This window comes from Charadrius vociferus, unplaced genomic scaffold (genome assembly GCF_000708025.1).
Source record: "Charadrius vociferus isolate BGI_N301 unplaced genomic scaffold, ASM70802v2 scaffold262, whole genome shotgun sequence".
Classification (NCBI taxonomy): domain Eukaryota; kingdom Metazoa; phylum Chordata; class Aves; order Charadriiformes; family Charadriidae; genus Charadrius; species Charadrius vociferus.
In genome coordinates, this window is record NW_009647218.1 from 3269237 (window position 1) to 3289705 (window position 20469).

Genomic DNA, 20469 nt, shown 5'->3' on the forward strand with positions numbered 1-20469 from the left:
GATCTCCCCTCAACCTCCTTTTCTCCAGACTAAACAACCACAGTTCCCTCAGCCCCTCTTCATAAGACTGGTGCTCCAGACCCCTCACCAGTTTCATTGCCCTTCTCTGGACACACTCCAGCACCTCAGTGTCTTTCTTGTAGTGAGGGGCCCAAAACTGAACACAGTATTCGAAGTGGGGCCTCACCGGTGCCAGGTACATGGGGACAATCACTTCCCTAGTCCTGCTGGCCACAGCATTCCTGATACAGGCCAGGATGCTGTTGGCCTTCTTGGCCACCTGGGTACATTCAGGGTTCAGGCACATTCACATGGGCTGGCTCACATTCAGCCGGCTGTTGACCAACACCCCCAGGTCCTTTTCCACCTAGCAGCTTTCCAGCCACTCTTCCCCAAGACTGTAGTGCTGCATGGGGTTGCTGTGACCCAAGTGCTATACATGGGCATTTGTTTATCTGTGATTAAGAGTGATCATTGCTTTCAAGTCACGCCCTTAAATGTTCAGATGTTGCCCAATGCAAAGAAAGGTCTGGTTCCTACTTCTAATCGCTTACGTTCCAAAATGCGAAAAAAAAAGAAAATAGACAGAAAGTAAGTTTTCTGGAGACAAAAGGAGACAGGAATGCTCAAGACTGGTCACTTACACTCATTTGAGGTTGTACTGCTGGAAGTCCCAAGGTAATGTTGGGTAGAGAAGGGGATGTGTACAGACTCAACAAGTTCACTGATTCATCCTGTATCAACAGGCGTTGCTGCGAAACCAGTTGCTGGAATAAAGGGGAAAGACAACAAATGAGTAATCTCCAAGCTTTTTATCTTGGTTACTTTATCCTCACTATCCTGCTACATTGAAAGCCAGTTATGTATCAAGCTTTGGTTTGCATCTCAATGGGGTTCCAGATAAGGAAAAGTACTGTCCCTGTGGAAAGGCTGTTGATATTTCTTTTCTTAAGAAAACAACTGATACATGTCTGTGATTATGCCTTGGTTAGCAAGTCAAATTTCAATGCAAAACCAAATTCTTGAGGATTCCTAGACCATCTCTTCTCATCAACTTCTCATCAGCTCAACATCAGTTCTCATCAACTGCACTTTCACTACTAGAATCTCAGTGGGAACTTAGCCAATGAATTAAGGAGTACATCTAGCTGAATCAAAGGTGTCATGAATGTGGATGTATTAGACCTTTACTTTACCATGGTTATTCAGATTTTTGTTGTAAGGTAAAAAATGTGGTTCCTACCTAGTATGGTTCCTACCTAGTCCATGTATTTTCTTACCCAGACTGTCATATGGGGATGTTGCAGGTACCTTATTTACTTCCATCAACATGGGAATTTTGGGTAGAAAGTGAGGCAGATTGCCACAGCAGCCATTTAAAAAAAATGTATTTTGTCTCTCTTTATATATGCACGTCTACAAAACCAGCATCCTATCATCCTCTGATAGTGGGATACCCCTCACAGCCTTCCTGATTCCCCTCAAGTTAAAATTTTTAACACTTCTTTTGAAGCCTTGTGATATAATTTTCAAGGACATGGAACTGCTGATATATTTTTAATTACTGTCAAGTAAAACCAGACATTCTACAAAGATCACCCTCTGCCTTCCATTCTAGATTCATTGGGAAGAAACATAAAAAGTTACATTACCACAACAGGAATCTTTTTGAAGCCTTTGCCTTTCTGCTTTAACAGTCATGTTTTTCAACATGTGGTCTAGTATAGTCGCTTGAATTACATTTTCTGTTTAACTCTTGCTTCCCTCCCAGAACTTTAACACAATAAGACCTACAAAGGTCTTATTAGACTTAGGAACTCTGGCATGATATGGTCCCCAAGGGAACAACATCCTTGAAAAAGAATACCCTGTGTAACAGTATGACACAGTGACTGCTTTCTTCCCAAACAAAAAGCATATGGGACTCCAATAATAGACCACCTCCAAGAGGGATACTGCACACTCGGGCTTTGACTAAAGTAAATATAATAACTTGTCAAGCATGTTGTGGGGAGCTGTAGATTTTCCCCTGGACAAACCTGGAATATCAATTAACTCTATAAAATACTTTGTGCTAATACAATGCAACTTCAGACCATCAATGAAAAGTGGTTAAGCACAAAAACACAGGATGTTATTCCAAAACATAACCTTCCTCATACAGTTTGTTTGGAGATACGACCTATCACTGAGACAATAACAGTAGAAGTCTATCTCTGTAATTTTCTTTTGGTACCTAGGGAATGTCAACAGATAGCATACGAAACAAAGAAGCTTCACTTGTATATTACATTAATTCCCAGCTAACAGTGTCTTGCCTTGATAACATCCACCTTTGACCATGAATAAAACCAAGCGCGTCAAGACTATGGAGATATTATTCAGGGAGACTACAAAGATTTAACTGATAAAAGGACACTGCAGCAGCTCTAATGTGCCTCCTAGAATATAATCAAATTTGAAGCAACTGCAGCATCTATACAAAGCCACTTCAAAAATGCACATTTCGTTTTTGGTTTTCAGTATGTGACTATTAACTTCTAAGATTTGAATTAACAAACATAACAGGTCAGGCATGATTGTTTCATGAGGCAGAGTCAATCACATTACATGCCATGGGAGTTTAATGTTGAAAACACAAATTTATTAGTAAGAGCAGTTCCATCCAATTTCTAATACCGCAAATAATCAGTGATTTTCATTTTGGTAAGCAACTGATTTTTTAAAATATTTTCAGGTAATACTAGCCTAAACGCCAGTTAAACTTCAACTCCCCAAACAAGTTTAGTAGTCCACCTGCACAGATTAGGGCCCTGCTTATGCTGAGGCACAACTGCATGACCCCAGCTGCAGCTTCTCTTTTTATGCAGTTGACAATACCTTGAAATGGTGTCACAAGCTGGCGTTGCCAGCAGTGTCATTTGGCAGCGCAATGGCTAAGCCATGGTCCTTGTCCTACATCCAGACTTGATGGTTTGGATCGTCACCTAAATTACCCCAAAGAGCAACTTGCCCTTCTTGCTCCTCTATATAGGTCCTCTATATAGGATCCATGGATCCTGCTTCCCAACGCTTAAAATAATAGCCCGTCAACAGAGTTACCCTCTTTCTTAGAGTACAATAACTAAACGTAGCAGTGCACGATGATCAGCGAGTAACCATATGTAGTTGTACTTCGGTGGTGCTATGGGGACCTGCTGAGAAGCAGGAATACCTGTTTCATATGTGCGAGTTTATACACACATTTATGCATCGGGAGGGGAAGAGGAAATGGTTTGGCTTTAATACTTCTCAATTGCAGAGTTATAGTAAGGTTGTCATAGCTTTGAATATTCACAATTACTTACACTCTTATTTCTTAAGGCTTTTGGGGTGGGTTTTGTTAATTAATTAGACTTTCTTCACAGACACTTGAAGCAAACCTCACCAGCTGGTCAGAAACCTATACATTTTGCCACTAGGCACTTGCAAAGAGCACCTCAAGGAGCTGAGTATTAGAAACACAGTGCACAAATCAAGTACGTGTTTATCTGCCATGCATGCCATTTATGTCTCCTGTATAATTACGTGATACTTGAGGAAATGCTGCTCTCCAAGGCGCAAATAAAAGAAAGAAAATGATCTGAAGTCCACTTACACCAATTGAAAACTTTCCACTGCCTTCAATGGCTTTTGACCAGGCTTTGTATGCCTAAAATTAATCATTTCACATGACTAAGGCAGGTTGTCCCTCTGAACTCCAGGGACGTGTTGTGCAGGGGCTCAGTCCTGCTTGCATTTCTCATGCAAGTAAGATTTAGTCCCAGCACAGCAGGTGACCTGAAAGTATACAGCATGCTACAAGAGACAAATAGCTACTGCGGTGAACCTTGATGATACTGGAGACAACTGGGCCTAATAAAAACAGCATTTTATTTATAAGGTGCAATTAAAATCTTGAGTTTAACTTTCAAGTTTCATATAATGAGACCGGTGTTTCAACAAATGGTACTGAAAGTACCATTAAGGGAACTGTGATAGTAAAAGATCATCTGCAAAAATGTAGTATTTGCAGTGCACTTTTGTCCATTCAAAAAAATGTAAATGTCTGACCACCAGACTGTCTGCTCCAGAGGGTAAACCACTTAAAAGCCTCGCTATTCAAATGGATATGGCAAAAAATACTCTAAAAATCTGTTTCATTTCTGATAATGCTCTAATTCTGTCTATGCACTAGAGTGCAATCATTTACGGTATTGACTCATGTTTTACTGGTAAATGGCTCTCTGTCATAGCAACCTGTTTTCCCCCAGCGAAAAGTGTTTTATTTGCTGCCATGAAAACCGCGGCTATCCACCCACTCACATACGAGCACAACACTTACTGCAAATGTCACAACAACGATTATGAAACAACAGCACTGTGAGTCATGCAGGATTACAGCAAAACAAGTGATATTTTGGGTGATTTTGGAACACTTATCCTATTATTAGAAACTTCTGTACTCTGTGTATCTGATGAAAAATTGATTAGATATATAGCCTTTGAGAGCAGGCAGCTAATGCTAAACTAGAAAAGAGAGATGTAGGAATTTGGCTGCTGTTAGACTACCAAAGAAAATCCCACTGAAATCAAAATGCACTGCAGTTGAGATTTATGGAAAAATGTTTGAGCCCACAGCACCACAGCACTAACAGTCGAGTAACCAGAGAAGTAAAGAAATCCCCGACTGGATCCAGAAATGGAAGTCAGTAGTTTCAGCTTCTAAGCACTAAGTGACCGACTCCAGCGTGCAGAGCCCAGCTTCTAAAGGAAATTTTTAGGATCATTTGATCATCTGTGATTGTATGGTGGGGCTGTAACTTCTGATGTCTGGCACAGTAATGGCAAATTATGTGTAATGCGGTGTTCTATTAATAAACAGAATATAACTCTGCTGGTTCTTGCTACAACTTTTCCAAATCTCCCCAAACAGAGATTGTCAGCCTGACCAGACTGCATGCATTTCTGATGGTGGTTCAACACTGTAGGCAAGTGTCCAGAAACTATAACATGCAAAGTAATAAGCACCGTATATCAGAGACGTTATTCCCTTTGCATTTTGTAGTATCCTCAAGTCAATACAAGATCCAATTAGACAAGGTTTCCTGTTTAATACAGCACTAACATCCACATATTACAAACTTCTATCTAAAGCATTCCCAATAATAAACTATACCATTTAATTCCACTGAACTAGGATCTGATCTCATCCAAATGATGGATCTTACTCTGCATCATTTAAATTTCTTTGCAATCACATACAGGGGGACTATGAGGCAAGACCACATGTTAGCCATCAATGCAATTTTTTTTACTTTTTGGTTACGGGCCAGAGAGAGGCTACTAATCAGTGTGCAGAGGTCACCCACCTGCCCCCTGGATCATAGTTCACACACACAATTAATTCATTATGGGGAAAAGTCACTGCTGGAGGTTGAACTGCCCATTCCAGGTTTTTTTGAGGTGAATGTCCTGCCACTGACCTGGAGAAATACCTCCATTAGCTAAAACTCTGTTAAATCACATTTTCATATGCCATTTCTCTAATGTAAACAGCATAAACCAACAATTAATAGAAAACTTTGACACCAAAGCAGGAATTGCTGTAAGTATAGGGACTAGATAGAGAATATTGTGGAACTGGATTCTCTCTTAGTTGCATTAGGTTTCTGTCCCTTTACAATATTGCCATGGAAAGCATGACTTAGGCATGTCGTCTGTGCTAAATGAGGCTTATCACAACTGATTTACCATCTGCATTCCTGTTGTTATAGGCACGTATGTATGAAACAGAATAAGGAGTAGGTAAGATTCCTTCTGTGTGCAACCTCGCTTTAAAAAACAAGTATCCAAGACTCCTGGTGTGTCAGTTATGTTGGTAAGTACAGCCCTGATAAGGAAATTGAGGTACAGTAAAATAAAAGGCAGATGTTAAAAAGGATTTAGTCACCTAACTTCGATACTCTAATTAAAAAAATCTACTTCAGCAGTCATCTGAACCTGGGACCACCTTAACTTGTACGTGTTAGGGTCACCAACGCCTAAATCACTTTTTTGCACACGGAAGTTCTTCATCAGCGTTCAGCACTGTGCACCTCTTCAGATTATCCCAGAAGGTAATGTTCTGCAACACGGATGCTTCAAAAAGTTCCTTCCATAGCTCCCTACCAGTCTTCCAGCAGCATCACTGATGCTTTTGTTTGGATTTCTGTTACCAAAGAGTCTCCTGAACATGCATCTCATACATGAAGACGTATCCCATACATAACATACTCTGATGGCAGCCTGCAGTGTCCTGGTATCCCTGATAATTATATCTTCTGAAATTATTCTGCTTGTGAGTATGATCAAATTGAAGTTTCAAATCTCTCCAGCCTAGAAATCTGAGCAATTATCTATCCAATAAAGAGAGAGTCTTACCTCAGCTTGAATGTTAGATGGCAATACTGAGGTTTCATTTTCTGTTATACTGCTGGTCGGACCATTGCTTGGAGAACTGGGACCTGATCCAGGGGAGCTGCTACTGACTGAGGATTCTGAAAAACAGATTAACCATACATGAATTTCACACTGGAAAGAAACACATGATCTCGATTAATTGTATACTCGTTATGGCACAAGCATTTTTTTGCTGTTGAAAACTATCTATTGGTTATGAATGAGTTATTTACTTATGTTAAAGATATTTAATTCATCCTCCCTTTCTTTTGGTTTTCCTTTTACAGTGCTAATAAGGAAAGACACTCTGTCTTTCCCCTTCTGATTTGTCTGCTTCACAAGGGAAGAATTTACTATTTATTTTCCCCACAAAGATGCTATGATACTCAGTATCAGGCAGAGATATAGACATAGGACTTGTAATGAGTAAAAAGAAAAGAAAGCCTTTCTTCTTTAATTGCAGAGTCCTGTCCCTGTAAGAGATCAAAATGACAGAGATAGCAGGCTTGCAAAGGTCATGATAATATGTCATCAATTCATGAGGCCTACTGCCATCCCCTTTCTGTTTAGAAAGCTGATGATCCCACTGCAGACTAATCATTACATACACAAGTAATAACGGCAAAATATACACCACTTTCACTCCATCTTTGGCACACATAGGAAGGAATATTTACAGCATTCAAAAATCTTAAAATAGCATTTGAAAGGCTGTATGTTATCTTGATTTAAAATTTCCCAAGTTCTGCCTGAGATGAAGGGGAAGAGGACGATCTCATTGTGTGTGGTGTTGAGTTATTCTAATCATACACTGATATAAATTAAATTTACGTAATGGAAACAGCAAGGTTAAAGATGGAAGAGCACAGCATTAGTAGAGGTAAGCCTATTTCATGGGATAGCTTTCAAATTAAAGTACTCAAGAAGTGAAAATAATTAAAATCTAAATGTGGCAGTAAATATTGTACAGCCGCTTCTTTGCTTCTTCACTCTTTCTGCCTCAGTTCACATGCAAAAATATATCCTCACTTTGACTGAAATTACTGGGAAATTTCCCAGCTGTTTCTTGGACCTGTTGCTCTACTAGAGTTGACCTCGATTTACTGAAGTGAACCTGTACCCAGCTACACTAACTGGTCAGGTAATGCTCTTGCATCATATTCTCACTAGTTTTCATAGAAGATCAGAAACACAAACATTCTTTTTTTCTCGGGTTTTTTTAAATTTTTTTAAAAAGTACTTTTTGTATAAACAGACATTTAAATAAAGGGCTATTTTCAGTCAAAAGGATTTAAAAAAAGGAGAAAAAGGCTTCAGTCAGAAATGCTTTATCAGGGAAGTTTTGATTATGAAAGGTGCAAGATGTCATATAGCTGATATTATTAACTATATTGGCAGTCTGTAAGGCTCCAAATTATTGTCAGAGCTAGGAAAAGAACACATTTATTTTCAGGTTTCTGCTCTTTAAATGGCTCCAGCAAAAAACTCCTGGGAGAAGTATTTCACTTTATACCTCACTCACGAGCATACAAAATAAAAAGAAATCAGCTAAAACTAAGGAAGTGGAGATCAAGAATCTCATAAGAACTTCAGCAAATGAGAATAATAAATTAGCTGTAAAAAATTCTAATCTGGAAATAACGTAGAGGGAAATTATCTTATTTAGTTGCTTTCATACTTACATTCAGATACAGGTCCCAGTTTTACACATGACATACCGTGAAACATTGTCACACGAATTGCATGTATGGGGACACTGACGTGAATTTGTTCATGTTGTGTTATATTTCCATCTCGGTGTGACATAATTCTGATGTACCAAGCGAATTCAGATACACGTCTGGCAGACTAGTAACAGTTGGTTGCATAAACACATGGCCTGATTGTAACATCACTTGAACAAGCCATGAAGCTACCAAATATCGATGCAAAGTCAAAGCAAGAAATGTCAGCATGCGGCCAAATACTGTAAATGCTCTTTTGTTTCAAATCAACTGATAGGGCCTTGGCAACATACTAATATTAAGGACTAAAAAAAGAGAGTACTTTAGGCTGTTTGGGAACTCGGATGCAAATTACCACTCTGCAATACCAAACGTGAAAGAAAGCCTTAGCATCTATGATTCATCCACCTTGTCACTTTTTAAGTTCAAGGGCAGGAAAAATATTGAAAACAAATACTACTTTGCTTTTTTTCCCCTTCTAATCCCTCCCTGTATACATAATTCTGTATTCTTACATGCTACAACTTCCCTTTCAATTACTAAAAATACTTACTATCTGCTATGACCAGCAATATGCCCCTGCATATTTAAACCTTTCAACTCAAAAAAAACCAGCTTAGTGAGCCCTTACATCAAAACCAACTAATCTTGACATTTTCAAACAGGAGAAACCAGAGGGATAGGGCCAAATGCAAGATTCCAAAATGTCCCTGATTAACCTAAGTAATACCAGACAGGTGGGTTTGCACCTGCTATTAGCATCTGCGTTTTCTTTGGGAGATGGGAAGTAGGAGATGCAACACCCGAAATGTTGTCCATGTACAGAAGACACAAATTAAGGGAAGAGACTGTTCTTGGTTTCTCCTTTAATGTTCCTTGCCGCCAGAAGTCTACCATTCTTGGTTTCTCCTTTAAATGGTAGACTTCTGGCGGCAAGGAACATTATTTGTTCTTGTACTTGCTGTTGAAAAGTACTGTTTTCCAAGCTGGTTAATAAGTATGGCTTTCAAATTGACAACGTCTTTTTAGTAAGTGGTAGAAAGCTGTAGATTACAAGCTATTTATACACAACCATTTATTTAATATGGTTTTCTTTTCAGCAGCAGAAAAAAAAATATAACCTTGTGTTTAGCAAACAGTTTCAATTCCAAAATACCACCATTATTCTGTTAGCAGTCACAGCTGATACAGAATTTCTCCATTCTTAATTACCTGTCACCTCAAAAAGTCGCTTCTTGAATGAACTGACAACGTTTCCATCCTTCCTCCTGAGTAGAGGACTGCTTCTCCTTTCTGTCACCTTTTGTTTTAACCGTGAACGTACCTTCAAATTGGGCTCTGAAGCTGGAAATGAAGAGAAGAAAATAAATGATTACAAATCAAATTCCTGCTTTGTGTCAGACACCACTGACATTCCCTGGAGGACCTCATCTGATCCAAGGAGGGCCTGAAGGCAGAGATTTCACTGCCCATCCTCCCCAGCCATCCTGCTGCTCCTCATACAACTCGAATTCAGATTGGAGGCTAAGAAAGAGAGGAAGAGAACTGAAAAGCTTTGGATCCCAGTACTTTTCTCATCCTATTTCAACTCTGAAGGTACCGATTAATTATTGTTGATGTCGTAAGTATTAATTAGAGATGAATGCAGCTTTTATTCTACATCATTTTTATCTCTCTTATAGGTGAAAACTTGGATGGAAATACTGCTTGGAACTTGGAACCTTATAATCGGTTTATGGTCTGATGACAGAAATAGAGAGAAGCCTCCACTGGTGCCTTTTGATTTCTCTTAGAAATATAAATTACAACAAGCCTTCCTGGCAGAACATTTCTTGGTCAGCAATTTTAGGCCCAGAACTTCAATGTTTTCTGAGTAACACACTAAACAACTAGATTTATGACAGTGTCCTAAGAACATTTACACAGAAAAATACATACTCTGAAAACGAAGAAGTAGGATTGATTCCCAGAAAACCTAGGCTTATATTTAATGCACCTTGGGCAAGTTCCACCTTTGTTTCCTAAATGGACACAGTCTTTTCATATGAAGGCCAGAGATGAAGCACTGCTGTGCTTTTTATTTTGTTATATTTTTAGCATGATAAAATGTTTCATGTACTCATTTATCTGTTCTTCTAAGTAAACCCTCTATCAAAGAGACTGCTAAGAGCTAGTGAAAGATAATTGTGGAATAGAATTTGTTTATATTTCCCTTTCTGGAACTGAGGCTTGGCTAAGCAGTATCTCAAAATAGAGAGCTGGAAACTGGGATCAGTTCTGTCTCCTATGCACAGACCTAAGTCCAGTCCCAAACAAGGAGCAAGAGTTAGCAGAAAAACAAAATAAATGTAATCTTCATTCAATACAGCATTATGCCATTTGTCACTTTGGGGCAGGAACTCAATCCTACACTTCTAATTCCAGCCTCTGTCCAGCATGTCCACTCTTGTGAGACCCCACCTGGAGTACTGCATCCAGCTCTGGAGTCCTCAACATAAGACAGACATGGACATGCTGGAGCGTGTCCAGTGGAGAGCCATGAGGATGATCTGAGGGCTGGAGCCCCTCTTCTATGAGGAGAGGCTGAGAGAGTTGGGGCTGTTCAGCCTGGAGAAGAGAAGGCTCTGGGGAGATCTTATTGAGACCTTCCAGTACCTACAGGGGGCCTACAGGAGAGCTGGGGAAGGACTTTTTACTAGGTCACGTAGTGACAGGACGAGGGGGAATGGCTATAAACTGGAAGAGGGCAGGTTTACATTAAACATTAGGAACAAGTTTTTCACTTTGAGGGTGGTAAGGCACTGGCACAGGTTGCCCAGGGAGGTTGCTGAGGCCCCATCCCTGGAGGTGTTCAAGGCCAGGCTGGACGTGGCCTTGGGCAACCTGGTCTAGTGGGAGGTGTCCCTGCCCATGGCAGGGGGGTTGGAACTTGATGATCTTCAAGGTCCTTTCCAACCTAAACCATTCTATGTACTATCGCACATCTGTTTCATGCTCTCCTGCTTGTTCCCTCAGGGACGTGGACATTAGAAATGCCCACGTGAGAGCAAAGGGGCTGCACAGCCGCCAGTGCTGCTGCAACCTGCAGTGCCTGCAGTCGTGCACTGGCCTTTGGCACATACAACATCACTCCTGGCAAGCGCCCCCTTCCAAGTGGCCTGTGCCCTGAGTGTATTTCAGACCAAGATACACAGTCTAGCAAAACACTGGAAATCTTTAATAGTAACAGTATTAAGAAGAAATTTCCTTTTTATCAGTTACTGCTATTATTAAGACTGATGGTTCTAGTGATGGAGTACAGATGACTTGTTTGCTGTCTAAGATACCATTTGCTATGAAACTGAAAATATAAAATACAACAATGGGCTAAGATTACACTACATGCTTTTATCACAGATCTCACCCAGGTATGATGACATCTGGAAGAAAAGGTGCTCACTCCTTTTGCGCTTATGGTTATTTTGATTTACCTATTCTGTACTCTTAAAATTTAGGAGAATGTTTCCATACCTGTGACAGACTAATGCAATACAAATCCTCTGCAACACTCACTGGAGAAATGCTCCACTTCTATATGAATGTTTCATGCTCAGTCACAGTGATTGCCTTCCTATTTTTACCACATTCCATCATATTCTCCATCTGAATCAATCATATAAGCAGAGAAAGCAGACTTTGATGTCAATATCTGAATTTATGAGCCATCTGAGAAGATAGCCCTTGCATGAAAGATGAAGAACATTTTTAAATGGAAATAATCAATTTTAAAATGAAAAGGCACAGAGAAGAGCGTTTTTTTAAATTATAAAATAAACCTCCCAATAAAAAACAAAGCCAAAATTTGAAGAGTGTTTGCTTCAAATACTGGCTTTCTTGAATGTCTCCCATGAGACACTGCCAGCTCCTAACATGGTACCAGAATTCAGGTTTCAGTGCATTATATATATAAATGTAATCAACTTGAGGATGTCTGCTCTAATGTACAAAATGCAGAACTGGGAAGTGTCTTTTTAATACTCATCTGTGGCTGAGGCATTGACTTGGTGTGTGACTACAGAGATCACTGTACCATCCTGCCCCACTGAAGCTGAATCTGAATTATTGTTGACTGCAACAGGTATGGATCACAACAGCAATCCTATTATGTGCTTCGGTGCACTCTGACATGAAGGCAGCAATAACACACCTATAACCGTCAACTCTCTTCTGATAGCTAAAAAGGCAAAATTTTAAGCTTCAAAGATGAAAAATTACATATATGTGGATTAAAATTATAAATGTATATGCATATATATATATACACACAGACTGCCCCAAAACACATACATGAGACTATTTAGAATTATTTTAATCCTTTAAACTCTGAAATGCAAAGAAGTGAGCAAAAAGTGAAAATAAAATTTTCAAACTTTTTTTTTTCAATTGTTCCCCTAGTATTTGCAAGGCACTTGGAAAACCTTAGTGGCAAATGGTGAAGAATTATTATAATTAATCTTCTTTATGTTTCAAATGACCCTTTGTTTCAGTGCTTTAACTAGTGGTTCTTAGAAGTGGTCTAGGGAGGGATCATGCTCAAAACAACTGTTTTGCATTAGCCACCCCTGTAAGTATTTCTGCTGGACATTACTAGCAGCTTTGCTCAGTTTAATTAATCCACTGCTGAAGTTGACTATGTTCATCACCCAAAGGCATTCTCCACGTGGAAAAGAAGTGTCACATGGGAAGCCAGTGCCAAATAACATCTGAGGCTAAAGGTTTACTCACCAGCGTGCTGCAGAGTAGCTTCCTTGTGCAGACACAAGTCCCTCAGAATGAATCTTTTTTTTGCTCCATTAATACCACAAAATAATTGAAAAGACCTTCATGCAGTCTATTACTTCACGCAGTAAACCATAAACCAAGACACTGAGTCAGCAAAATAATTAATGAACATGGCTAACTTTCTGTACACCAAGCGTCCCACTGCGGTCCAGGACTCCAAACTAGATTAATTCTACCCCATACAGGACACGTCCTGTCTCTCACCTTCCCGAGGAAACAGAGTCTCTCTAAAGCCATGGAGGTGCTGAACGAGGTGGTGTTTAGCCGGGCTAGATGCCTGCAACTATAGTGGGCTGAATCATCTGACCAAGGAGCCAGAATGCCAGAGGCAAGAGAAAAACAAGAGCACATGGCCAGGAGTGTGGGAGATGAGGAAAATAGGACTGCGCATTTTCAAGGCAGCAGGCTGGTAGGTTGGGCTATTTGTCTAAAATCCTGCTAAGAAACAGGACACATCTGATAGTGGTCTAGTTGGTCACTATTAGCCTGGCCTTTTTGCGCCACAAATCTTTGCACTTCTACTACATTTAGCACTTTGGAACAAGTAATAACCAGTTCCCACTTGGAGAAAGGGAAAATAAAACTTGAGAGTGTTTTGTTGCAAAGAATACAAAAGAACACAGCTATCTTCTCTGAAAGCTATCAAAGCCCATGTCATTGATCTTGATGGTAATCAGGTGATGCCCATTTGAGTGATTCATTTGAGTGGATTTCAGAAAAGACTAGCCTGAAAATGACTTTGTTTATGTAACTGCAGCATAATTTGGAATAATGAGATGTTGCAGTAATACGGCTTGTTCAGCCTCATTGCTATTACCTGGTTTATTCTTTTTAGTGCTGGTAATAATGAACTGGTATTACTCTTTAAATGACTATAAGTGGGAAACAGGTATGAAAGACAGAAAGTATTAGTTTAAACAACAGAAGATATCACAGGCAACCCAAGGACTGGTTACCTAACTCCTCGGCATGACTTGTAATTATCTCTACAGAATTGAGAACTTTGGATCTAGATGAAGAAGAAAGACAGTGTCTGAATGATTTTTCTCATCTTTTATGGCAGCTTCATACAGCAGAAAAGAAGTAAGTAATTGTACTATTAAAAATGGAAGATATACAGGCTTCCATATACGCATTACTTTCATCACAAGAACCATCATTGCTCAGGTGAAAGAAAACTATTCTCTCCTGAGAAAAATGATACCGAAACACAAGCAGGAGAGGTAGGAAAATGATTTGGTGAATTGATTAAGTTCTATACTCCACTTTGCTTAAGATTAGCAATTTGCAGATACTAGCATTAAAGAATATAGCCTGGGGCCAGATTGCTCCCAAATGAGCTGAGGGTTTTTTTGACAGGGCTTTGCTTCACTGTTTCTTTTTATTAAACACACAGAGATATTTAAGAAGAAGGGATAAAAATCCTTTCTACGCATGGGGAGAGGACATATATATGAAGGGAATGTAAAAGATAATAATGCACTACTTTCTGATGGTTCCTGGAACACAGTACTACTTTTGTATCAGAAGAGCGTGTGCCAACTTCAAATCAGCATTTAATGAACCCAGGCAGGAAATGGGGGATGGGAGACGGTGCATAGCGAGCAGGTCCTCATCTCGAGGCTAAAGCCATATATAGGAAACCTGGAGAACAGAAAGTGAGCTTTTGTCCAGACTTCGAAAGGCTCTAAAGTGAAAGCATTTCCTTTTCCTCGCTGGCAGGCTGGCTTAGAAAAGCTGTGGGGCAGTTGAGGTAAATGATGCTAAATTTGGCTACAAAGATTCCAACAACAGCATGAGCAACAGCAGCAAAATTCACATCTTACTTGAGAAAGATAAATTGTTCCCTATTGCTCAGGCACCAGCTGTTATCACTAAGATCATTTTGGAACAATAACTTGGACTTCACTAATAGATTTAAGTCAACAGAAACAATTAAAACCAAAGACTTCATGATCTTGAATTAAATCTTCACTGGTATTCTCTATTTCTTTAGCTGTATTTCCTTTTAAGCTGTGAAGATTATATTGATTCGAATATATTCTATGCTGCACTCCATGCAGGAGTTGTTTTGTCCTGCCTTATATCTAACAAGTATCAATAAAGAAATACTTAGCCAAGGAATCTTTTTTCTTTTTGGACACCACACAGGTTGTTATTTTTCACACTATTGGACTAGAGAACCATGCACAGATAAGCATTATGTGCTTTACAACACAGGACCACAACAGTCCATGCATGAGACAGCTTAAAGTCAAAGTTAGAGGACAAAAGGATGATGTATGGGTATAGACCGTCAGAGAAAATAATGTGATGGTACTGGTTAGCATGACGATGATATTGTCAGCATAGCAGTGGCTCATCCTTCATCAAGTTTCTTTCTAGCACTGTGGCAATTGAAAATTTTCAAGAAGATACTGAATGTGGATCATGAGATAACTTTGTGATCGCTGTCGTGATTTCCCTTGTAGCAGGAGGAGCAGAATGGGAGAAGACATACTGTGAAGAGATCCTCATTTTGTTGGGTTCATTGCATAGCACAACAGGCTTCTGGTCCATGCCATGGGCCCCCAGTCACCACGGCAATATAGGTAAGTAACAAAGCAGCCTGCCTGTCTATGCCATGCCAGGACCTGGAGATCAAGGAGAAAGTAAAATCCTACCTTACTACTGCACCAACAAAAAACAGCCAAAAGAGACACATCTAAGGTTCATAAGAAGCCAATCTGAGGGTAGTGGGCTAGGGAAAAACTTCCCGGTTTCCCCCTCAGTGATGTAGGCAGAATGAAAAGCACAAGATACCCCTATGTACCCCATCAGAAATGATAAATAAGAAGATAATCTGGGCTTCCTCTCCAAAGCTGTGAACGCAACCAGAGCCAGGCAGAAAGCTAGAGACGCAGAGAACACAGTTCAGGGACCAAAACTGTTTCCAGCTTCCCGAGCCACTTCGTGGAGAGCTGCGAATGAGTTTGTCCTTCTGAGAGACCTGATGGTCTCAGCTTTTCCTCTGCCGCACATAGTTCTCACAGACATGTAAATAGGCTCTGCTCCGCATGGAGTTTCTGACTTCTGCTCTGGCTTCCTGTAGGCAGCCACAGACTGTTTCACCCACCTCCACATAGCTGAATATATTAGGCACAGGCAAGACAAGCAGTGACTTTTTGTTTTCATACGTGACTGACTGACATTTGCTGTAGAAGGCCACATCCTGATACAAGCCAATACTGGACAATGAACACGTGGACCATCCTCCCCACTGCCTGACAGACTGGGAGGTACTAGCATGTAAAACAATTCTGTAGGTTCAATGAATTCTGAATTCTGGTAATTTAAAATGCCATTTCTGAAAGAGTTTTAAATTAGATTCATGAGACTTAAAGCTATTTGCGCGTGCCCTCTAAAGCTCTTCCAAGAACTACATGGACCAGACCGCTGGGTGGTCCCAAGGAGGCGGGAGCACCAGATACAGCGGTACAGGATGGAGACACTTTGTTTTTCTGGCTTGCATCACCTAATGTGTTTTCAGCATATACCGAAACTGTTTCCTGTACAACCATTCACTTCAGGGGGAGTGCTGGTCATATGTGAAACCCTTTAGTCCTTTGCTTTATTTTACTTTTGTAAAAGGTAGAATGCTTTATTTATTCAGACTAAGGTAAATATCCATTCCCTAAATAAAAAAACAGGTTTAGTGAAACACATGGTAAAAGAGCTAATTAGATTAGAGGGGATCTCTCAGCCCTTCAGCTCTCTTCAGGGTAAGGAAGCCAATTTAACAAGATTAGCAATTTTTCATTGATTTCCTAAAGAAGGTTAAAAAATGATATATTCCCTGAAGCCACTTTAAATACCTAACTTTTCCTTGTTATTCACTGCAGTCTGTATGAAACAAAATATTCTGGTTTTCTATCCATGCAAACAAGTATTATCTTTCTAGGAATGATTTATTTAGTTAGGTGTAGGAACTACTTTTTGTACTGCTTGCGTTTGGCCAGAATTAGAAATGTTTATATTTTTCATGAAAGGCTGATCAATGTGATATATTGCCTGTTGATATCTGTTCTGCATGTAACCCGCGAGGCAAAAAAATGGGTCTCGATACAATTCTTAATAATTTCTATTCCTTAGCACAGAGACAGCATCTCCTTGCATTTGCACCAACTGGCTATATAGTGGTTTCAGTGAGGCCATGGTTTCACCGGGCTTCTTGAGTCCTCATTACATGTCAAGTCTGCTGAAACCGTGGTATATTATTGCTATGTGAGGTCCATCTTAATCTTCTTCTATGAAAACTAACATTCTTTTGAAGTAACAAATAGGGGATTAAAAAGCAAATACTATACTGTCTTAAAACACAGAATAAAAGAACAAGGATATTTTAAAATTAATTCTTATCTTCCCTGTACATCTCCAAATTCTGTAATCTATTTGCACTTTTATAGCACTTATGGAAGCCAAATCGCATCTGAGATCTCAGGAGGTGTAGACGAGAAAGAAGGTGGTGAAACGGGCCATTTAATAGAGGACATCCCTCATTTGAATGGTAATAACCAAATTTAGATACGCATGACTGGCAGTCCTTCTGGTTAGGTCTCCACTGGTTATTCCTGCCCCCACTTCTGACCACATACACCATTCTAGCTGGGAAGAAGTAGTGAGAAAATAATACCATACTTTCTGCAAATATAGCAAATCCCACTCTTCAGCCCAAATCTCCTCCAACATCCATCGAATCACTAATTTTGCACAAGGAAAAATATTTTCTTCAGTGAAGAAGTGCCAGAGACAATCCCCTAGCCTCAGAAGTCGAGGCTTTTGCGGGGTCACAGTTTGACCCCTAGATTTATTTTGTACAGAATAATCATGTTCACGATTATGTTGTTCCCCAAGCCCCATACAAGTAGGAATTGGTTAATAGGGTGATTAAATCACACATATTTCAATCTAGGAAAATATCCAGCAGTGATAACTCATTGATGGAAGGCAAAAAGTATAATCTAATATTTCATCAACCTTCAGAAATTCGTGACGAAACACTATCGCCTTTATCCCCCCATTTAACAGGGCATCAATGTCATCAGTAGATAAAAGCTGGGCAGGTCTGATTGCTGAAACTTACACTTTAGAGTTGTCCAAAGGCAACACAGAGTAAGGATGCCAAGAAAACCAAAGCAACCAAAATACAGTATATCTTGCTTTCCTAGTGGACGAGAACTATGGGCCAAATTCAGCTCAAGAGTAGGAAGGCACTTCAGCTCCACTGAAGACAAATGAAGATAAAATTGGCCCACAAACTGTTCGGACTTTCAAAACGTGTTTGTCCAACTTCTGTTGGCAAAGATGACTGTGAGAGAATCTCTCCATGTTAAGCGAAGTGAGGACAAAATCCCCACCTGCTTAAAGTCTTAATTAGACATTGCCACTGCACCTTCACAACAAAACTGAATTAAAACAAGTTTACTTTTAGATAGGTTCTTTATGCTTAGGGATATAATTCCAGTCCCCTACAACTTAATTAGCTAAATATACAATGTAACCTTCCATCTGGTAGAGTAATTTAACAGGAATAATTGTGCACCACCATAACTCAACGAGACACTGAGGAAAACCATTGAAATGCTATTTCCTTTCCTTTGGAAGAGAATTATGTACAATTTCAGCATGCTTTGCATTTCTAACAGTTAAAGCCAACAGGGAGGTATCACTCTCATTTATATTACTTTCCCATGAGAAAATCAAAAGCAAAGTACAAAGCTTCTGCCGTTGTTCATGAATGGCTCTGTAATACTTACTTGGCTTTAGCCAGAACATGTTATTTGGCAGCAAAACCCCTTAATTAGAGTTGTGGGTTTGAACAGATTTTTCAGTGAAACTATGTTTTGCAGGAGTTTGGAGAAGTGCAATCTTTACTAACCAACGTCTTCTATTTTGGGTGATTTGATACCATGTGATTTCCACTTTTCACTTCTCTCTCTGTTTCTCTCTTTTTGCCATCTTTTAGATGTTCTTGTTTACTTTTCTAAAAGTTTTCAACTGTCCCTGCCCTAGATACAGTGGACAAAAAAAATTCTAGTCCCACTGAAATCAAACAGGACAGTTTCTAATGACTTCAAAGAGTCTCAGATTTTATATGCAATATTTTGTAACTTATTTATCCAGAGGGAATAGACTTTGAAATGTCCATTAAAACCATTCGACTTCATTTTTAATGGACATTATGCTCTTAAAATGCTTTAGATTTTAGGACTGCTCTCTGCTCCTTATTTAAGCTGTTTCCTTTAGGTTCAAAAGTCAAAAAGGTGTCTAGTATCTGATTACCTGCTTATCAAAAAATTAAGCAAGCTCCTTGTTAATGCTAATTTATAAAACGTTTCTGAAAACATACACAGTTTGTGTAAGAAAACCTTTCTGTAACCACATGAAGCAGAACTTCGTAACTCAATTTTGGCTACAGGGATTGGGCAGTAAAAGGAGAACTAAGACAGTATTTAGACCAAGATTGTATAATTAGTCTAGCCATCAAGCAGGTTCAGTATCTAGCACAACAAAGTAATTACTGGTAGGAAAGAAAGCAATGTATATACAAGTAACTGGATTTTTGCTAAAACAGAAGAAACACAGTGAAAAACCTTTATCCAGGTCATCTTGGAACTGAGCAAGAATCACCCATGCATAACACCTTCACTTTCTGCAATTAAATGTAAGAGTTAAATAAAATATAGTAGAGGAACAAGCTTGCAGTGATGGGAAGACTATGATGGTCTTTATGGGAATCATCCTGGTGATGACTCCTGTTGAATCCTGCTGCAGGCCTTGGCAGCTTTCATGATACCAAAGCACACCTACACAAGTTCTTTTCTCTCTGACAATGTCATTAAGCCTGCCCTAGCATTGATTTTTATTTAGTTTCAAGCTACCTCAAAAAAATTTCTCTTCTAACTCAAGCTAAATTAGAGTGACAGGACATCCCTCCTCACCTGCAGCTTAGGAGGCTGCAGAACCCTGGTGGACCCAAGACAACTGCAGCCCAGTATAGTAACTACAATGGTATTACATTTCCTTCGAGCCACTGGCTCCCGGGGGCTGAGCTCTGTTTTGGCCTGTTCATTACATGAATCCAGAAGAAGCTGTTACGAAGTTTACTTCAGATACACTCTTCAATGACAAGTGAAAGCTTCTCTTTCTAAAACCTCTTACTACTAATTATGCCCTCTCAAGTTATTGGTAGTAAATTTAGGAAGGCTAAAAAAATCTGGTGATTAATGGGAAGAAAAGTCAAGAAAAAAAAGGGCTGTGAATCAGGATATATTTTTTTTTCTTTCTTTCTTTTTTCTTTTCTTTTTTTTTTTTTTCCCTTTTCCTATTCTGCAATAAGCACCGGTGATTGCCTTTGGGCTAATCACCTAGTCCAAATTTTTCAAGACCATTCATTAACCCAGGAAAACAAGTACTCTGTGAAGCA

The 20469-nt window shown here is 39.5% G+C and overlaps 1 protein-coding gene across 5 annotated transcripts in view; it reads right to left on the minus strand.

Moving 5' to 3' along the window:
• Positions 1-20469, minus strand: part of HDAC9 (histone deacetylase 9) — a 281151-nt gene that overhangs the window by 196458 nt on the left and 64224 nt on the right. For 3 of the 5 annotated variants that reach the window (XM_009879563.1, XM_009879564.1, XM_009879562.1), the window contains 2 exons: positions 6442-6557; positions 645-767 (listed from right to left, as the gene is read on the minus strand). In XM_009879563.1, coding sequence (XP_009877865.1) covers positions 645-767; positions 6442-6557 — 239 coding nt within the window. Of the gene's footprint in view, positions 1-644; positions 768-6441; positions 6558-9395; positions 9528-20469 lie in introns of all 5 variants that reach the window. The other 2 variants (XM_009879560.1, XM_009879561.1) reach the window with 1 other exon arrangement.